This window comes from Drosophila serrata, unplaced genomic scaffold (assembly GCF_035046125.1).
Source record: "Drosophila serrata isolate PLE 108 unplaced genomic scaffold, ASM3504612v1 contig_334, whole genome shotgun sequence".
Taxonomy (NCBI): domain Eukaryota; kingdom Metazoa; phylum Arthropoda; class Insecta; order Diptera; family Drosophilidae; genus Drosophila; species Drosophila serrata.
The window spans coordinates 2174838-2192232 of NW_028257232.1; the positions used below are offsets into that span (position 1 = coordinate 2174838).

A 17395-nucleotide genomic window follows, 5' to 3' on the forward strand; every position below is an offset into this window, starting at 1 on the left:
TCATTAAATCGGAGATATATAAGGTAATAATGTGACTGCATGGCGAACAAAAACACACGGGAATAATAATCCGAAAAAATAAGAACAATATAAATATGTACTCATTAAAAAGCTGAGTATGACAAATGTCACACTCCCACACACAGAAGATGTGTGTGTGTGTTTTCCCAAAAATATATTTTAAGTTCTTCGAGATTAATCAGAATGTGGAAGCAAACGAAAAATTCAAATTGAAATGAAAAGAAATGAAGATAATATGGGAACGGTTTTAGTAATAAATATCTGTGATTTAATGGGAATTCAAGGATATTAAATTAAGATTTTAATCAAAATTATGGGAAATAAAGGTTTTTCAATATCTAAAATCTCTGATTAAAGGGGAATTTTTAAGAAATCTCAAAAACTAGAAATATATTTTAAAGTTATTCAATTGAAGGTTTAATGTTGTCCCTATGGGGTAATATTGCAAAAATGTAAAGGATAAATAATTGTTTATAATAAATTGGATTTCCCATATTTTTAATAAACAAAGTCAAAATCTAATCTTTAAAAATGATCCCTCTCATTAAATTTGATTGATCTTCTTAGCTGACAACGTTGTCTTTAGATTATATAAATAATTAATTGGCTACTTAGTGACACAATTAAATTAAACAATTTATTTGTAATATTTGCTTTAATCTTCTTTGTATTATTAATTATTTCAAATCATAATTCCTTGTGAAGCATATTTCTTATAACTCAACTCTTTACGGATGCAATAATAATGTTGGCAAATCCGTAAGTGATATGTTTACATAGCAATCTTCTGAGGCACTCGACTCGCAATTGCTATACGGATATAGAATCGGCAAATCATGGAAGATCTCCCCGAGAAGTCCGAGTAGACAGGCACAAGTGGCTCAACTCTCGGCTTGTTGGGTTACGCACTCGATTTACGTCATCTGACCATAAAAACCGAAACAGAAATTCCAAAAGATGCGGGCTCTACTTGAGAGCTGTCGGCAAACTGTTTGGCCGGAGATCGTGAGAAGAAGCCCCAGAGATCCGAGATGATCCTTCTAAAAATATACTGACATGCAGGCCCCCAGACCTACCCGAACCGACCCATCCCTGTGTGCCAATCATCAATCCCGCTGGATGACACTCGAGGCTCACGGGGATTGGTCGGCGCCAAAGCCAGAGATTCGCTATAATTAAATATCTAACCCGTTCTTGTGATATCTTTAGAAGATTTATGGTTCACTCCGTCTCGGAAACGTGCTGCCAATTAATTTGCACCGAGCTCTCGGTTCGGCGGTCATAAAAAGTAATGATCGAGGGAGGCATTGGAGTTACAGCAGAGACTACCTATAAATACAATAATTTTTGGTAAACCGCCGCCACCTCATTGAAAATGCCTCTTGATGGGTCGGTCTATGACTATCCATTCTCTTTTATTACTTTATTTTCAATGCAAAGCCCCTGCTAACTGAGTTTTCCTTCCCCATTCTTGTTGGCTTCTTCTTAATCATCATTTGTCTGCCCAGCATTGTTTTTCAATGTTTTGATGGATCATTGAGAAACAATGAGAAGTAAAACATATTTCCAAGCCAAGAATGTGCTTCCTCGTTGTCTGGTTGTTTTGATATGGATTTTCAGTTGATGCTGCTGATGCTCTGCTCTTGATATTGACCCTGAACGTGTCGAATTGTAAATGGTGGCTGTAATGCCAAGACTGGAGGCATCATCATCCACGATGAGTACTGCTTGTGAGGAGGTCATTTTCCCTTACCATTTTCCACAGAGCATTTGCATATTGTGGCATCTTGTGTGAAGTGCTGGCCAACGGCCAACTGCCAACGGCTTCTGGCCAAAGAAGAGATCATTAAAATTCAATTAGATGTCGCTTAGATAGTCATTATAGAACGGCGGCTTACAGTTTGTTGACTTGCGGGAAGGTTGTTGACTGTTTGTTGAGACTGCCAGGGAATGCAATTATTTTGAGATGTAATTATGATTGTTACATCACCTACATCGGTCTTATATAAACGATGATAACTCTATCATGACAATGGGCATATTTTTAGCAGCCGCTATTCGTTTTCTATTATATTTTGACACTAACATTGTCTGGTTACTTTTAATTGCTGTATTTTCTTCTTAACATGTGTGACCGTCCTATTTGTACTTATACTAAAAACCTTCAAGGAAAGCCATCTCCTATCTAGTGTCATAACACCATCAAGAGTGAATTGTTTTCATTGAACAGCCAAGTGCCCCAGTGTCTGAGTGCCTCTTTCGCTTTTCGCTTACTTCCTTACACAACAAATCGGCAATGCGAGCAATTAAAGGCAATAATTCAGGGTGAAGATGGACCGTGTCGAGAGTTCGTTGCCTAAGTCTTTCGTTTTAATTTGCATGAAATATGAAAATCAGTCTGTATCCGCCGAATCGGCCGCTGTCAGCACGTATCATTTGGAAAACATAATAGCGGCAAATGACCTCAGCAGCATCTCTCAGGCTGATAGGGGATCCGAGATCTGAGATCCATCGAGAATTGATTGCTCAAGTGTTTAACTGGAAGCTGTATCCATCCGAACACTTGATTTTCTGTTTGTGGTTTTTCTGTAGCTGGATTCGATTCGGAATTAGCCACATTCTAATAAGGCTCAAAGAGTGTGATTAATAATCGCTGCCCGCTGCTGCTGCTGCTGCTCATCAATTTTAAGACAAAGCCCAGTGATTAATGGTTGCTGGGGGCAATCAAACGCCATTATAAGGCACTTGGCATCGGAATCGATATTGATCGCAGATCTAGATCAAATATTTCAGGGTCACCTCCAAGAGAGCTGCCTCCTTTTATTACCATCAATAAGAAGTGCAAGAGATAAGCCCAATCGAATTTTTTAACTGCCATTTGATGGACACGCTCGGCCGTAAAAGGCCCGATCTGTCTACACACTCGACCCCACGCAAAAATATATCCGGAGTGGACAGTGGTGCAGAAAAGTCACCGTTCGCTGTAAAAGGCATTTGTTTGGGCCACATAAATCAGTGAGTCGTTTCGGTTACGTGAGAGAGCTGGGGCCACGCCTCGATACCACCGGAGAGAGATGTGTTTTATGCTAATTCCCAGCCCCTTACGTGTGTTTCCGCCGCATTTGTATGCAAATGGGCCAAAACTCACATTTTAATGAGTTCGGGTCGGAATTGCGGTTTATTAATCAGCCTAATGAATAAAGTATTGCCAAGCGCCGTTCGTTCACAAGATGTCACAATTAATACAGATATCTTTCACTCCCTCCCAGCAGCAGCAGCATGTGGCCACCCAGCTCCAGCCTGTGGCTGGTCCTCGTACTCCTGGCCGGCTTAGCCAAGGGTCAAAGCAACAGTCGCGAGCACTTTGAGGATGCGGACAAGTCCAGCGAGTATACGGATCAGCAGTTTGACCTACGGCACACCATACCCGGCGAGCCAGGCTTGGACTATCCCATCCTGAGTGCCCCCCCTAAGACCAGCTTTGTGTGCAAGGGAAGACATGAAGGTAAAGAATCTTGGGATAATAGGTTACCTAACTTTAGCCTAAATATATATCTCCTTAGGATACTATGCCGATGTGGAGAGTCGTTGCCAGGCCTTCCGCATATGCGCCCACACCGCTCGCTCCCCTCAGGGTTTTGGCTTCCTCTGCCCCAATGGCACTCTCTTCAGCCAGAAGAACTTTGTCTGCGATTGGTATCGCAATGTGAATTGCGATGAGTCCGAGAGATACTACGAAATGAACGAGGAGAAGATCGTGGGCAGCACCCACGAGATGATGGAGCGCGTGCGCCACATGATGGAATATCCCATGAAGACCATCTCCAAGGCCCTGCAGCAGAGTCAGTCCCAGTCACAGTCGCAGAATCCACATAACCATCGCAGTCTCAGCAAGGATCTGAGTGGAGCCAGTGGAGTACTGAGTGAGCCAGCGGCAGTGATTAAGACACAGGAAAGCACCGCTTCGGTGGGTCGTGGAGAAGCCGTCAAGAGCGAGCCTCTAGGTGCTGTCAAAGTGGAGAACAACGGGGATGAGGATGAGGGCGTCTATGTCAACAGCTTGGGCGAACTTTCCTCAGACCCGGGCATCCAGTTCGATCACACCAACGCCCATATAATAGCGGAGTACCCCAGGGAGTATCACTACCAAAAACAGAAGAACTTTGCGGAACGTGTGAATGCCGGATTGGATGTCCTGACCGATACGGACTCCACATCCTCCGGAGAGGTAATGGCTCCGGACTATATCAAGCACCAAGTACTAAGGAACACAAAGGACGAGGCCGTTCAACTAGATCTAGTATCGAATATCAATAACCTGCTGGACGAGGTATCCACCGATGTGGATCCCGCCGTTTCCGGTTACCAATCGATGGCTCCGCCCAAGGTCAAGCAGCCCTTCCGCTTCCTCAGTCGCGGATTTGCGATGCACGGTGAGAATGGCAAGGGCAGCAGCTCTGCCACGGGTTACGGCTATGTCAAACCCAAGCAGACGCCCAGCACTGTCAGATTTACGGTGAGTTCCTCCTCTTTTACTAAACGCCCATTCTTCAATCTTCTTCTATCCATTATCTTAACTCTTTGTATCTGTATCTATCTATCTTTCTATCTGTATCGCTACTCTATCAACTATCGCTTACACATGCCACAACAACCCACCACAACATTCCACACTCAAAAACACACTCACACAGCCCAATGAGATTCCCTCTGAGGCTCACAAGTCCATTGAGCATAAACACAAGTTCTCCAAACCAAGCAGCACCACGTCCACCACGGAAGCAGCCACCGAAGCAGTCGAGGCTCTGCTCATTGCACCCACCTTGCCACCAGCAGAGGATGAGGGGGTAACCAACACTCAGGCGCCAGAGATTGCCTCCAGCACTGTCGCGGCACCTCTTACCTTGCTGGCTCCCCCACCAGAACTGGATGTCACTGCGGAAGTACCGCCAATTGAGTCCATTGGACAGGCAGCTGCTCTGACCGCCAGTCTGCCCATCAGTGAGGACCTAGCCGTGGTCCAGGAGGAAGAACAGAGTCCTGAAACGGCTGAGAAGAACGATGTCCACCAGGAGGCGGCCAAGTTGCTGCTGGCTGGAGTTCAGCTCACTTCCCACGACGAAGAGAATGCCTTGCAAACCAATGAGTTGCTGGAAAGGAGCAGTAGCAGCAGCCCAGTTCCTACTACTAGTACTAGCACCACCCAGGCCATGATTACCTCGACGGAGACAGTCACAGAGATCAGCAGCACACAGGAGAGGATTCGTGGCTACCGGAAGAATCGCCCTTCGGCCATGTTGCGTCGGGCCAATGTTCGTCCTTTGCCAATAGTGCGAACCACAACGACGTCTACTACTCAGAGGAGCACCACGCCCACCAAGAGCTATCTGGAGCGTCTGGCGGCCAGCAGGCTGCGTCTTTCCAAACTCTCTCAGGCCACTAGGAGCACCACGAAGGCCACATCTGCAGCACCCAGCACTTCCACCACTCCGGCGGCTTCGATACCAACGACTACGGTGTCCTCCTTCTCGCAAGTTCGTAGCGGGGCAGAGCCCGGTCCCAACAAGAAACTGACAGTGCGCGACATCGATCGGGAGACCAAGGTTGCGCCGACCAGCAAGGCTAGCTGGGAGAGTGTCCACAGCAACCTGCAGCGTTTCCAGGTGCAGCGCGGCAATCGTGTGTACACGCCGGCAACCAGGGCCTCGGCCTCCACCAGCAATGGCAGCGTTAGGAGCACTGGCTACACTAGCTCCATCAGCACCAGTACCACTCCCAGAAGCTATGTGCCGGCCACTTCCCAGAGATCCACTGTTCCCGTGAATCGTGGCAAGAATCGCTACTCCAACTTCAAGACCCAAGCTCCGGTGCAGAGAACCCGAGGAACCACCACTCCTAGGAGTACCACCCAACGGACAACCGCCTCGCCATCGTCCTCTTCACTCTCAACGCTCAACCAACACATCTCGGCCCTGGCTTCGAACTACAACAGTGGCTACAGCTACAACCAGGCCCCGCAGATTAGCCGGCCCAGCCAGCCGTCACCGGCACTCGTCTATGCCTCCACCGCCTCTCAATCTCCACCTCCATCCCAAGCTCAGTCTCAGATCACATCCAGTCTTACACCTGCCTCTGCTTTCCTTTCCTTTGATAAGTTAACCCGTGCCATTGTTGACGAGTCCGTTTTGCAGAATTTCAAGAGTGCCCAGTCTCTGGGTTCCAATCAACAACATCATCATCATAATCCCCAGCATCAGCAGCGCCAGCAGCAGCAACACCAAGTGGCAAAGCAGCAACATCACGCGGTCAGCAGCAGCAGCTACGTGAAGCCAGCAGCAGCGCCAGGTAATGTCCTTTTTATACCCTTTACAGGGTATTATAATGTTAGTCAGATGCTGACAAAGCAGTGAAAGAATCGTTTCCGACCCTATAAATCATATATATTCTTGATCAGCATCAACAGGCGAATCTTTCTGGGCATGAAGGAAAGGAAATAATTTTTTGTAATTTTTTTCAATATTTTATAAGGGGTTACATCATTAAAATTGTCAAAAATGTTAATTTTTTCACATTTTAAACGAAGTATGCAGATTTATTAGCCTTGAAAAAACTAGCATGGGACTGTTTTCCGAATTAAAATTAATGCTTGTTTTGTTAAGTTATGAGATTTTAAAGCTTTGATATTTACAAAAAATTGTCATATAAAAATATAGATAAATATCGAATCAAATATGGTATTATAGTTTTAATCAGGAGCTTGTAACACAGTGAAGGAGTCATTTCCGACCCTATAAATCATATATATTCTTGATCAGCATCAACAGGCGAATCTTTCTGGGCATGAAGGAAAGGAAATAATTTGTTGTAATTTTTTTCAATATTTTATAAGGGGTTACATCATTAAAATTGTCAAAAATGTTAATTTTTTCACATTTTAAACGAAGTATGCAGATTTATTAGCCTTGAAAAAACTAGCATGGGACTGTTTTCCGAATTAAAATTAATGCTTGTTTTGCTAAGTTATGAGATTTTAAATCTTTGATATTTACAAAAAATTGTCATATAAAAATATAGATAAATATCGAATCAAATATGGTATTATAGTTTTAATCAGGAGCTTGTAACACAGTGAAGGAGTCATTTCCGACCCTATAAATCATATATATTCTTGATCAGCATCAACAGGCGAATCTTTCTGGGCATGAAGGAAAGGAAATAATTTTTTGTAATTTTTTTCAATATTTTATAAGGGGTTACATCATTAAAATTGTCAAAAATGTTAATTTTTTCACATTTTAAACGAAGTATGCAGATTTATTAGCCTTGAAAAAACTAGCATGGGACTGTTTTCCGAATTAAAATTAATGCTTGTTTTGCTAAGTTATGAGATTTTAAAGCTTTGATATTTACAAAAAATTGTCATATAAAAATATAGATAAATATCGAATCAAATATGGTATTATAGTTTTAATCAGGAGCTTGTAACACAGTGAAGGAGTCATTTCCGACCCTATAAATCATATATACTCTTGATCAGCATCAGAAGGGGAATCTTTCTAGACATGTAGGAAAGAAAATAATTTTTACCAATTTTTTTTTAAATTTTATAAGGGGTTACATCATTAAAATTGTTAAAAATTTTTATTTTTTCACATTTTAAACGAAGTATGCAGATTTATTAGTCTAGAAAAAACTAGCATGGGACTGCTTTCCGAATTAAAATTAATGCTTGTTTGGCTAAGTTATGAGATTTTAAAGCTTTGATATTTACAAAAAATTGTCATATAAAAATATAGATAAATATCGAATCAAATATGGTATTATAGTTTTAATCAGGAGCTTGTAACACAGTGAAGGAGTCATTTCCGACCCTATAAATCATATATATTCTTGATCAGCATCAACAGGCGAATCTTTCTGGGCATGAAGGAAAGGAAATAATTTTTTGTAATTTTTTTCAATATTTTATAAGGGGTTACATCATTAAAATTGTCAAAAATTGTAATTTTTCACATTTTAAACGAAGTATGCAGATTTATTAGCACAGAAAAAACTAGCATGGGACTCCTTTCCGAATTAAAATTAATGCTTGTTTGGCTTAATTATGATTAAACCCATGATCCTATGGCTAACGTCATGGGTATCCTAACTTTGGCTTCTCGTAGTTTACTTCATTTCTTGTTAAACATCTTTTTTAACCCTGTCGATATTTATTTACCGTAGCTATTTCCACCCTGACTGCTCCGCAACGTCCTCAACAGGCAGCTTCTCAGTTGCCCCAGCTGTCGGCGATTCCAGGCATATTGATTGCTCGAGCCGAGGGTCAGCGTATTAGTCCCAATCCCGCCAGTAACATCATATCGAACTTGGCTACCCAGGCCCCACCAGCAAGCAACCAGGGCAACTCCTATGTCTCCCTTAACGATTTCTTGAGCAACAAATTTGGCCAGCAACAACAACAGCAGCAGCAAAAGCAACAGAAGCAGCAGCAGCAGCAACAGCAGCAGCAGCAGCAGCAGCAACAGCAGCAGCAGCAAAAGCAGCAGCAACAGTACCAGCAGCAAAGGGTACAGAAGCAACCTGTACAGCAGCACCATGTTAATCAACAGCAGCAACTCAGCTACATTTCACAGCAATACCAACAACCTCAGCAGCAGACAATCTACCAGCAATATCAACAGCCTCAACAGCATCAGCAGCAACATCCATTCCAGCAGCAGCAGCAACAACATTCCTTCCAACAGCAGCAGCAACATGTCCAACACCAACACCAACAACAGCAGCAACGCCCCTCGATCCACAACAATCAGCAACCCTACCTCACGCCCAACATCTTTGTGCCCTACCAGCAGCAGCAGCAGCAGTTGCCTCAGTTCCCGCCGCTGGCTCCTCCCGTGGCCGTGTCCACCGGCAACATAGCCCAGGGACCAGTGATAGCCGGACGGCATGTAGATCACCTCAATGTGCAACTGCCCACCTTGGGGAATGGCCTGATACCCGGACTGCAGCTGGCCCAGAAACGTAGCGATGTCTCGGCCAGTCAGCTCCAATACACCGACACCATGGGCAAGGGTAGCTTCTCCGGATCCGGCAAGAGTAGGGAGCGTGCCTTCTATGCCGGACGCACATCCTATGACGTGCCGCAGAGCAGCGTCGGACGGCTGCCAAACGATGTAACGCAACAGCTTCGCCGAAGGCTACGTCGCTTCTAGGACCTAGAGACATCTTTAATTTGTAAATTAATTTAAATAAATTAATAAACTATTTATGCCTAAGCTAAGACGACATTTGTAATTACAGCTGTACGATGTAGAGAGAGATCAGTGTTCCCTAGTATGTGTGTGTATATTTTTGCATATTTATTAATAAATAAAACGAAAAATCCACAAAAGAGAGCCAATTTTCCGTATATATGCATATTCCATAAGATCAATTTTTCTTTAGCTAAAGATCAATATTTATGCGACTCCAGTTTGTATTTCGATCGTTACACGGAACAGCCTAAGAGCTTGGCAGTCCTTTTGCTCCCTGTTGTAGGGAGAGTAAGTTTGTGCTCTTGCTTGTGAGATTAAGTTTTTATTGTTTATACGCTTTAGAGTTTAAAATTATCAGCAAATACGTACAGACCTTACCGGATACGAATACAATACAAGGTTTCATTATGCTGGCATTAACTTTTACATTAGCACTTCTAATATTATTATTATAATTATAATTATAATTATTATATGCATATATATCATCATATATCTATATTGTTTTACAATATTCCATTTTGAATTGGGCTTCGAATGTTCGTTCTATTTATACGTAACGTTAGTGCAACTGCGCATCGTCTCCCGTGTCTGCTTCAGTTATGGTGATTACTCAGTGTTAGTTATCGCGGTATGGCATGGAGTATTCGTTTATACAGACAGAATTCAACTAAACCGAATTATCAATAGTCAATTGGTGATGCAGAGGGGGTGGGTGGGCATTAAAAATAACTACAACTAAAAGGTACTAATGCAAGGGCGATATAGAATAATTTAACTTTCGACTTAAACATAAACAACTAAGGATGCGGCGTGAGGGAGGAACCTAACTAAGTATAAAGCCTAAAATTGTACAGCGGATTTATACAAAAAACTTTGTATGGATTACGAAATGCCCACCAGTCGGAGACTTATGTACAAAGCTAAAGGGGGTGCAGCGAGCTGCTTGGGAATCTGCGGGATCGTGCCTTCAACGCTCAACGCTTGGCGACCAGGCGGCATTTCTGGACGCGCACGCGTACTCAGGGAAGCGAGTGAACGTTGAACGCAGGCGGCGGTGCAGGAGCGGGTCCTGGAATGGCCGTCGCAGCCGGCGTTAGGGGCTCCATTTTCACGGAACCAGCTTCTGCATTGTCGCAGTGCAGCTGGCAATAAACCTTGCGGTCCTCCTCTCTCAAGCTCCAATTGGCCGATCGCGCGCATGGCACATGGGCTGCCACCTTGCAGCTTCGCTGGAAACAGCACACGCTTGCTCCCGTTTGCTGGCAGAGAACGCAGTGGTACCGCGTGCTGTCCCACACCGCTGCGTCCAGTCCATTCACATGGGCGCCGATCAGCTGGATGTCGTTGCTCCACACAGCGCAGTCCTCGTGCAGCCACACTTCATAGCCGTGCTCTGAGGTTTTCCCCATTCCGCGGAATGTCTCTATAAACTTGGACTCGTGGCTGCAGTCCAGCGGGTCCACAGAGGAGCACAGTGAGCGCGAGTCGTTGGGGTCGTCGCTGTAGGACATGGTACTGTCGTGCGTCTGCTTTCGTTTTCTTACCATGCTTATTTTGGGTGCCTGCATTATTTGGCCAAGCGTAGCGGGCACCACAGGCAGATTTCTCTCCTGCGTCTTTACCATATCCTCGCGCCGCCGCTTGCTAACGAAGAGCCCATCCACGTCCTGGACACCAGGTGCCTGCAAGGCCGCTCGATACTCCTCGCAGTCGCTGGTCACCAAATACGGACCAAAGAGATCGCCCAGGCCCAGCTTGTGCGGTCCCCGCTTGCAGAACACACATATCCAGGTGGAGTCTGTGGTGTCCGCATCGTAGCGGTTACTCAGCGTGGAGCTGTGCATACCCCGCAGGTTTTTTCGCTCGTGCGGCGCCTTCTTTACCTTGGTCTGCTTCTCGTTGACGTCCTCGGCGCTGTGAGTGTTCTTAATGCTCACACTGCCGTCCGGTTTAATGAGAATGAAGGGTGACTTAAACCTCAACTCGGCGGAACCTGATGCACCGCCGCCGCCTCCGTTTGTGGGGGCCGGAGTACTGTCCTCGTCGGTGGTGATCGCTGGCTTCCGGCCAGGCTTCTTTCCATTCTGCTTGGCATTCTTCGCATTGGCCTTAGTCGCTGCTCCCTTTTTGCCTTTGCCCACGGCGTTTTTCTTCTTGGCTCCGCCTGTAGCCCTTCCCTTCGGCGCAGCTGCCGCCTCGCTTAGCTGGCGAGCCGCCAGTGCCGCTGCAGCTGCTGCCGAGGTGCTAGGCTTGTCATCGTCCTCTTCGTCGTCCAGCTCTGGCTGTGAAACGGCTTTCTTTTTGCGTCCTGGCTTCTTGGCCGGTGGCGACTCGTCGATCATAAAGCGCAGCAAGGAGGCGTCCATGCCCATCGATAGTCTTCGAGGTGGCAGCCTCCGGGATGAGGCCGCCTTGGTTGCAGGAGCAGCAGGAGTGTTGTCCTTACTCTCTTCAACCGCTGTCAGGGGCGTGGAGGTGGAGCTTCGGGCTTGTGGCGCGGGACTGTGCACGGGACTGGGCATCGTTGACTTCATCGCCGCCTTGGTTGCCATTGGCCTAATCTCAGGCGGAGCAGCTGCTGCTGTAGCTTCAATCTTTTCCGCTGGCGCCTCATCCGGTTTGGCGCTGTCCAGAGCCAGCTGTGCGCTTAAGTCATGGTTAACAGCCTCTTCCGCTGGCTTTTCGGGGCTGCAAATCGTTTCCGACTCCTCCTCGATGCCAGCAAACATTTCCTCGAGCTTATCCTCCACTTCCCCAAAGGGACAGGGCTCTGAGTTGGCTGCCGGCGACGCTTTCTTGGTCACATCCGGATCCGTGGGGGGAGGAGCAGACGATTCGGCTGGCGTTTCTTTGATCGGTTCCGCTGGTTCTTCCTCCTCATCGCACTCGTGCACACTCACCGCTGGCTTAGCGTCAATGTCCCCCTGTTCCACCAAAGCCGGTGATGCTGGAGTGTCTGTAGTGGTCTTGTTCTGGCCACCTCCTTCCGGCTTGGGCTCCTTCCGATTGTCATGACTCGCCTGGCTACTGCGGCTGCTGTGCGAGTTTGCACTGGAGCTACTCGAGCTACTGCTGCTGCTGTTGCTCTGCGGACTCGGTGGTGGCATGCTGGGCGGCGTGGGCTTCTTGGGCGGTTCGTCCTCCTGCTGCTGACGCTGCTGCTGCTGCTGTTCGGTGATATTACGCTGCAGCAGGGCCTGCCGCTGCTTCTTGGTCTTGGGGTTGTCGTTGTCATGATACAGTGTTGAGCTGTTGCTATTACTGCTGTTTTCCGCTGCCGTTGGTGAGCCACCGCCGCATCCGTTCTCCTGCGGCGCCTTATCGTTGACGGTCTGCGTCTGCAGGCTGAAAGGTTGAAAGTCACCACCTCCATTCTTGGGCGACCGTTTGGGACTACAGCTATTGCCCTGGTGGACCAGCGGTTGTTGTGGCTGCTGTTGTTGCTTCGTGTTTCCACCTTCTGGGGCGTTTTCGTTTGGCGTAACACGCATAACCATGCTGGACTTTCGTTTGCGACGCTTTCGACTATTGCTGCTGTTGCTGTTGGACTCCAGCGACTCCTCGTTCGAGGTGGTCAGGTAGGGCGACTCGGGAGCATCTGGCAATGAGTTGGCTGCCGGCTTATCTGCCTCGGCATTCCGGTAAGACAGGTCGGTAATGACAGGCGTCGACTCCTCTGTCTCTGGCTTGTGCTTGACTCCCAAGGAATCGAGATTCGTGTGGTGAGCATTGCGGGAATGATGCGTCTGCTGCTGCTGCTGGCTTGGAGGGGCCACCTGCAGGTGGGGCGGAGCATCTTGCGCTTGTTGGCCATGGAACTGGGCGCTGGCCAAGTGCGGTGGCAGGAGTGGAGGTGGCTGAGCTGTTGCCTGGCTGGCCACGTGCTGATTGTGGTAGTGCAAGTGCTGCGAGTGATCCGATTGCATGTGCTGGTAGCTGTTGCCGCTGCCATTGCCTCCACCCGAGCTGTTGAGCTGATGATGGTGCTGGTGCAAATGTAGCTGATTGTAGTCCATGGTAGGGGACTGCAACTGATGTGACGGCGGGGCAGCCAGCGGCGATTGAGGCGTGGGCGGCGTCTGTGGTCCATTGTATTTGGGTGTGAGGTTGTAGGGCGGCTGTTGCTGCTGCTGGTGATAGTTGCGAAGGGGTGAGGCTAATCAGGTGAAAACGGATTAGTTGTATGGAGACCTTGGATTTGGGTTAACGTTTGTGCTTACGTTTCTTATTGGCGTGTTGCTGCTGCTGAACATTGTGCGTGGGCAGTTTGCTGGGTGTTCCCGCTCCCGGGTATCCTGCGCAGTCCTTGTCCTTCTGCAGATTCTTCCCCGAGAGCAGTTCGTGGTCAAAGCTGCGTTTTAGTTGAGCCAGCTTGAAGTTCTCATCGCGAGAATGCATATACTGCGGGCTGGGTATGTTATTGTTGCTCCCACTGCCGCCACTGCTGCTGCTGCTATTACTCCCCGCGTGATTGCTGCTGTTCCCCGAGGCAGCACTTGTAGGCGGTGGTGGCGGCAGTAGTGACTCGCATACGCCTCCATTGCTCATGCTAGAGGAGCTACTCGACTGCAGCAGACTGGCATGTGCGGCAGCCATGGCCGCCAGGTGACCCTGTTGCTGTTGCTGCTGCTGCATCTGTGCGCTATTGGGCGAGGCGTTGGTCGTAAGATTTTGACTGCAAAGAGGGTAAGTTTCTTAGAATTTTTATCTTTAAAGGATCCATTGCTTAGCTCTTACATTGATGGATAATTGGGGGCATGCATCAGCGATTGCTGTTGCTGCTGCTGGCTCAGCGGCTGCTTGGTCAGCGGCTGGGCCGCACTGCGAGCGGACTGCAACGACAGGTCCATGGAGTCGAAAGGCAATGTTCCTGAGTAAGGCGGTGCCAGCAGGGGATTCATCTGATGATGGTGGTCCAGCTGTAGATGGGAAAAGCCACTTAACATGTTATTAAGAGCAAAAAATTGAACAATACAAATACAGGACTTGGACGGCAAGCGGCAAGAAAACAAAGCAAACTAAGAAACTAGGATAACGACAGGAAAAACGAGGCTAAGGAAGAGGCTTCTACGACAGACTAAAGGCGGAGCATGCTATGCAGGTTAACTAAAATCAGCTTCCTAACTTCCTCCAAGGGCCTTATTACGTTTTTATGATTGGCCGACATGAAATTGTAAATGGCTTCGGGAGGCGGTGGCGGCGGCGGCTGGGAGGATACGGAGCCGGAAACGTGCCACGCCAGCGGCGATCGCACCATGCCGGGCCGCTCGTTGGACATGTGCGCCAACTGCGGCTGTCGGGGAATGTAAGACGGTATCTGCGGAGGAGAACGAGAAGGGACGAAAGGAAGGGCGGGCAGTTAGTCAGCATTCCTTCGCTAGGGGCTCTCCAAAATCCTATACTCACTTGCAGCGGGTTCCAGGAGGGATTCTGCGCCGCCTGGCTAAGGTGCCCGGGATGCGGGTGATTGTTGTTGGCCATCTCGCAGGTGCTAACTCGAGGATGGTGTATGAAACGCCCGGGTCATGGGCCGTCGCCGTCTGTCGGTGCTGCGGTACCCAATACGCGGATTACTTGGCTGAGGAAGGGGCGGGGTGGGAAGGAGACGACGACCTAATCTTACGAACTGGGGATCCTGCACGGCACTTGCTAACTCCGGCCGGACAGCCGCTGCTCTTTTTCGCCCATAAACAAGACCGCACGCACTTTTTTCACACCACCCACAACACCACACACACACAGGCCGACCCACTCGGCGCTCGGAAAAGGCAAAACGGTTTTTCGCCGCTCTCGTGGTCCTTGCGCGATAGCGATAGCAGGGCAGCCGATAACACACAACCTATCGACAGATGACAGCGCGTTTGTTTTGCACGCTACGCCAAAACCACGCGGTCTTTGGCCCGGCCGAACGTCCTGCACACTTCAATTATCCGCCTCTGATCCATGGTCAGATGCTAGTGGCGTTGGAATTAGCGGCTACAGGGTGTCTTAAGCGGCGGCTTAGTGGGTTAGTTAGCGACAAGGCGGGTAAGCGGTTCGAATACCTCTCGATTTTCAGCGGCAGCGCATTGCGAATTCGTTGCGACGGCGTGCGAATTTTTCTTGTTTTGGGTCGCAGCACAGGCAAATCCGAAACGGACTCTGGGTGGCGTCAGCGGGCCCCGTTTTCCGGCTAACACATGTCGGCGGATGAGGTAGGACTCCGTGTTGCCAATTATACAAATGCCGCAACGTTGTTATTGTGTTTTTACGTGTATTTTCAATTGTTTAAAACAAAATGTAATTTATGAGTGCTGCAGTGTGACCGAAGTGTGTGTTACTAAAAATACCAGAGAAGAAAAATCAGCGGTATTGGGGGTGATAAAATACCAATTGATTTAAACTTATTGAAAATGTGGTATTTATCAATTATTGGCGCCAAAAAACGTTAATACTTTTGTGCAGCCCTGGCCGCTGCAAAATTTACAAAGCGCTTTTAATTTTGGAGAAATGAGCGTCGCAAAACGTGGAGCCTTTATCGTTTTTGAGGGATGCGATCGGAGCGGAAAGACCACACAGAGCCGGTTGCTGGGTGAGCTTAAGAAACTAACTAAATCCGCCACGTACTGATTCCTTGATCTTCTCCAGCTGAGTTCCTGAAGTCCAGAGGCATTGCCACCGTGTCAATGAACTTTCCGGAGCGGAGCTCCAGCATCGGCCAGGTGATAAATTCGTATCTAACCAACAGCAAAGATCTACCCGACGAGGTGATCCACCTAATGTTCTCCGCCAATCGCTGGGAGCACATGAACCAAATCAAGCAGCAACTGCTGGCGGGCACAACGCTGATTGTGGATCGATTTTCATACTCCGGCGTGGCCTACAGTGCGGCCAAGGGACTGGACTTTGACTGGTGCTATGCGCCGGAGAAGGGTCTCTTGAAACCAGATGCAGTTTTCTACCTAAAGACTTCAGTGGATTCCCTGACGAATCGAGGGCAGTACGGCGAGGAGCGGTGAGTAATTTGCCATTCGTTGTCTGCAATAACGGACTCATTACCTTAATCTCTTTACAGCTATGAGAAAGTAGAATTCCAGAGTCGTGTGGCCCAAGTTTTCGATCGCATTTGCTCTAGGGAAGCCTCCTACTGGCACCAGTTCGATGCAAGCCAGTCGGCAGAGGATCTGCACTCACGGATAGCCAGCATAGCGGAAAACCTACTGCAGAAGGTGGAATCCCAACCGCTGGATAAGTTATCATAGCAAAAAAACACATCGAATCGCCATTCATTAGAGAGGATTTACCTTGATTTATGCTATACATGCGCATTTTATAAATGCTTTTTAAATGGCGCTTAATTTTTAATTTACGATAAGGCCTCCGCCGCAGGCAATAAATCCCGACATCAATGCGATGGCCAAGGACAGGCGTCGCACACGTTAGGTGTTGAACGAAATGCATTTACCGAATTGCACACATCAAGTGGATTAAGTACTTAAGGCGCAGGATTTAATGTAAGTCCGCCCAGGTTGGCAAATGCAATTTTATTTCACGCAATCATTACTATTACCCTCTTTGTTTTGGGTTTGCTCCATTGTAGTTCGTTTATTTCACACACCACGACACCGAGGGCTCTGCTCTCTCTTGATTACTTACTATAGCTATCTCGAAAAATAATTTATGTGGATTTAAACTTAGTTGCTAAACCAATTAGGGGGGCTCCTTCTGGGCTCCTCGAAAAAATAAACTACTAGTTGAACTCATAGCTCTCGTAGCCCGAATCCTCGCGGCGGTTGCGCGGTCCCGGGGTCTTGGGGCTCCTTGTTCGCAGAGTCAACTGGCGGTAGCCAACGCCTGGCTTGTAGTCCACGTTGAGGGAGGGATGCGGCCTTAGCCCAAAGGCACCGCTACGCCTCTTCTGCGCCTGGTGGTAGGCGGCAATGTCCCCATAGCTGTGCTTTGGCCACATGCACTCGCAGCCAGAGGGCACGGTCCGCGTCTCGGATTCCCAGCAGCCGGAGGCGTCGTTTAGCCGGATCAGGTGGATGGTGCGGTTGAGCTGGATGCACGAGAAGCCCGTCGCCGAGCAGATCTAACGAGGAATACGAAAAGGGAGTTGTATTAACCTATGTTGACGA

The 17395-nt window shown here is 47.9% G+C and overlaps 4 protein-coding genes across 9 annotated transcripts in view; 2 read left to right on the forward strand and 2 right to left on the reverse strand.

The window, feature by feature from the left end:
- Positions 1-3300: 3300 nt before the first annotated feature.
- Positions 3301-10805, forward strand: LOC110180071 (uncharacterized). Of its 2 annotated transcripts, none has more exons than XM_020947694.2 (4): positions 3301-3526; positions 3585-4537; positions 4716-6366; positions 8245-10805. In XM_020947694.2, exons 1-4 carry the CDS (start codon positions 3301-3303, stop codon positions 9231-9233), a joined length of 3819 nt encoding a protein of 1272 aa, XP_020803353.2. In that variant the 3' UTR covers positions 9234-10805. The 2 variants fall into 2 exon arrangements, with proteins under 2 accessions (XP_020803353.2, XP_020803354.2); XM_020947695.2 differs by having other exon boundaries at positions 6213-6366.
- LOC110180052 (uncharacterized protein CG5098) lies at positions 9578-15608 on the reverse strand. Of its 3 annotated transcripts, none has more exons than XM_020947673.2 (5): positions 14685-15599; positions 14425-14595; positions 14016-14197; positions 13499-13953; positions 9578-13434 (listed from the first exon to the last, which is right to left on the reverse strand). In XM_020947673.2, the coding sequence occupies exons 1-5, from the start codon at positions 14757-14759 to the stop codon at positions 10298-10300; spliced, it is 4020 nt and encodes a 1339-aa protein (XP_020803332.2). In that variant the 5' UTR covers positions 14760-15599; the 3' UTR covers positions 9578-10297. The 3 variants fall into 3 exon arrangements, with proteins under 3 accessions (XP_020803332.2, XP_086693806.1, XP_020803333.2); XM_086837680.1 differs by having other exon boundaries at positions 14404-14595; positions 14685-14862; XM_020947674.2 differs by lacking the exon at positions 14425-14595 and having other exon boundaries at positions 15323-15608.
- LOC110180054 (thymidylate kinase) lies at positions 15365-17022 on the forward strand. 2 transcript variants are annotated; one of them, XR_015272783.1, is made up of 4 exons: positions 15578-15849; positions 15906-16272; positions 16333-16771; positions 16858-17022. XR_015272783.1 is itself a non-coding variant. In XM_020947676.2 (3 exons), exons 1-3 carry the CDS (start codon positions 15768-15770, stop codon positions 16517-16519), a joined length of 636 nt encoding a protein of 211 aa, XP_020803335.1. In that variant the 5' UTR covers positions 15365-15767; the 3' UTR covers positions 16520-17022. The 2 variants fall into 2 exon arrangements, 1 of the variants encoding a protein (XP_020803335.1); XM_020947676.2 differs by having other exon boundaries at positions 15365-15849; positions 16333-17022.
- Positions 16818-17395, reverse strand: part of LOC110180053 (uncharacterized) — a 30629-nt gene continuing 30051 nt past the window's right edge. For both annotated transcript variants that reach the window (XM_020947675.2, XM_086837681.1), the window contains exon 5: positions 16818-17349. In XM_020947675.2, coding sequence (XP_020803334.2) covers positions 17008-17349 — 342 coding nt within the window. In that variant the 3' untranslated portion in view covers positions 16818-17007. The remainder of the gene's footprint in view (positions 17350-17395) is intronic.

Coding starts and splice junctions, on each gene's coding strand:
- LOC110180071 (XM_020947694.2), top strand. CDS start 3,301: ATGTGGCCACCCAGCTCCAGCCTGTGGCTGGTCCTCGTACTCCTGGCC. Junction 3,527..3,584: donor GTGCAAGGGAAGACATGAAG/GTAAAGAATCTT, acceptor ATATCTCCTTAG/GATACTATGCCGATGTGGAG. Junction 6,367..8,244: donor GAAGCCAGCAGCAGCGCCAG/GTAATGTCCTTT, acceptor TATTTACCGTAG/CTATTTCCACCCTGACTGCT.
- LOC110180052 (XM_086837680.1), bottom strand. CDS start 14,759: ATGGCCAACAACAATCACCCGCATCCCGGGCACCTTAGCCAGGCGGCG. Junction 14,596..14,684: donor CCTCCTGGAACCCGCTGCAA/GTGAGTATAGGA, acceptor TCTCCTCCGCAG/ATACCGTCTTACATTCCCCG. Junction 14,198..14,403: donor TAATAAGGCCCTTGGAGGAA/GTTAGGAAGCTG, acceptor TCCCATCTACAG/CTGGACCACCATCATCAGAT.
- LOC110180054 (XM_020947676.2), top strand. CDS start 15,768: ATGAGCGTCGCAAAACGTGGAGCCTTTATCGTTTTTGAGGGATGCGAT. Junction 15,850..15,905: donor CACACAGAGCCGGTTGCTGG/GTGAGCTTAAGA, acceptor GATCTTCTCCAG/CTGAGTTCCTGAAGTCCAGA. Junction 16,273..16,332: donor GGGCAGTACGGCGAGGAGCG/GTGAGTAATTTG, acceptor ATCTCTTTACAG/CTATGAGAAAGTAGAATTCC.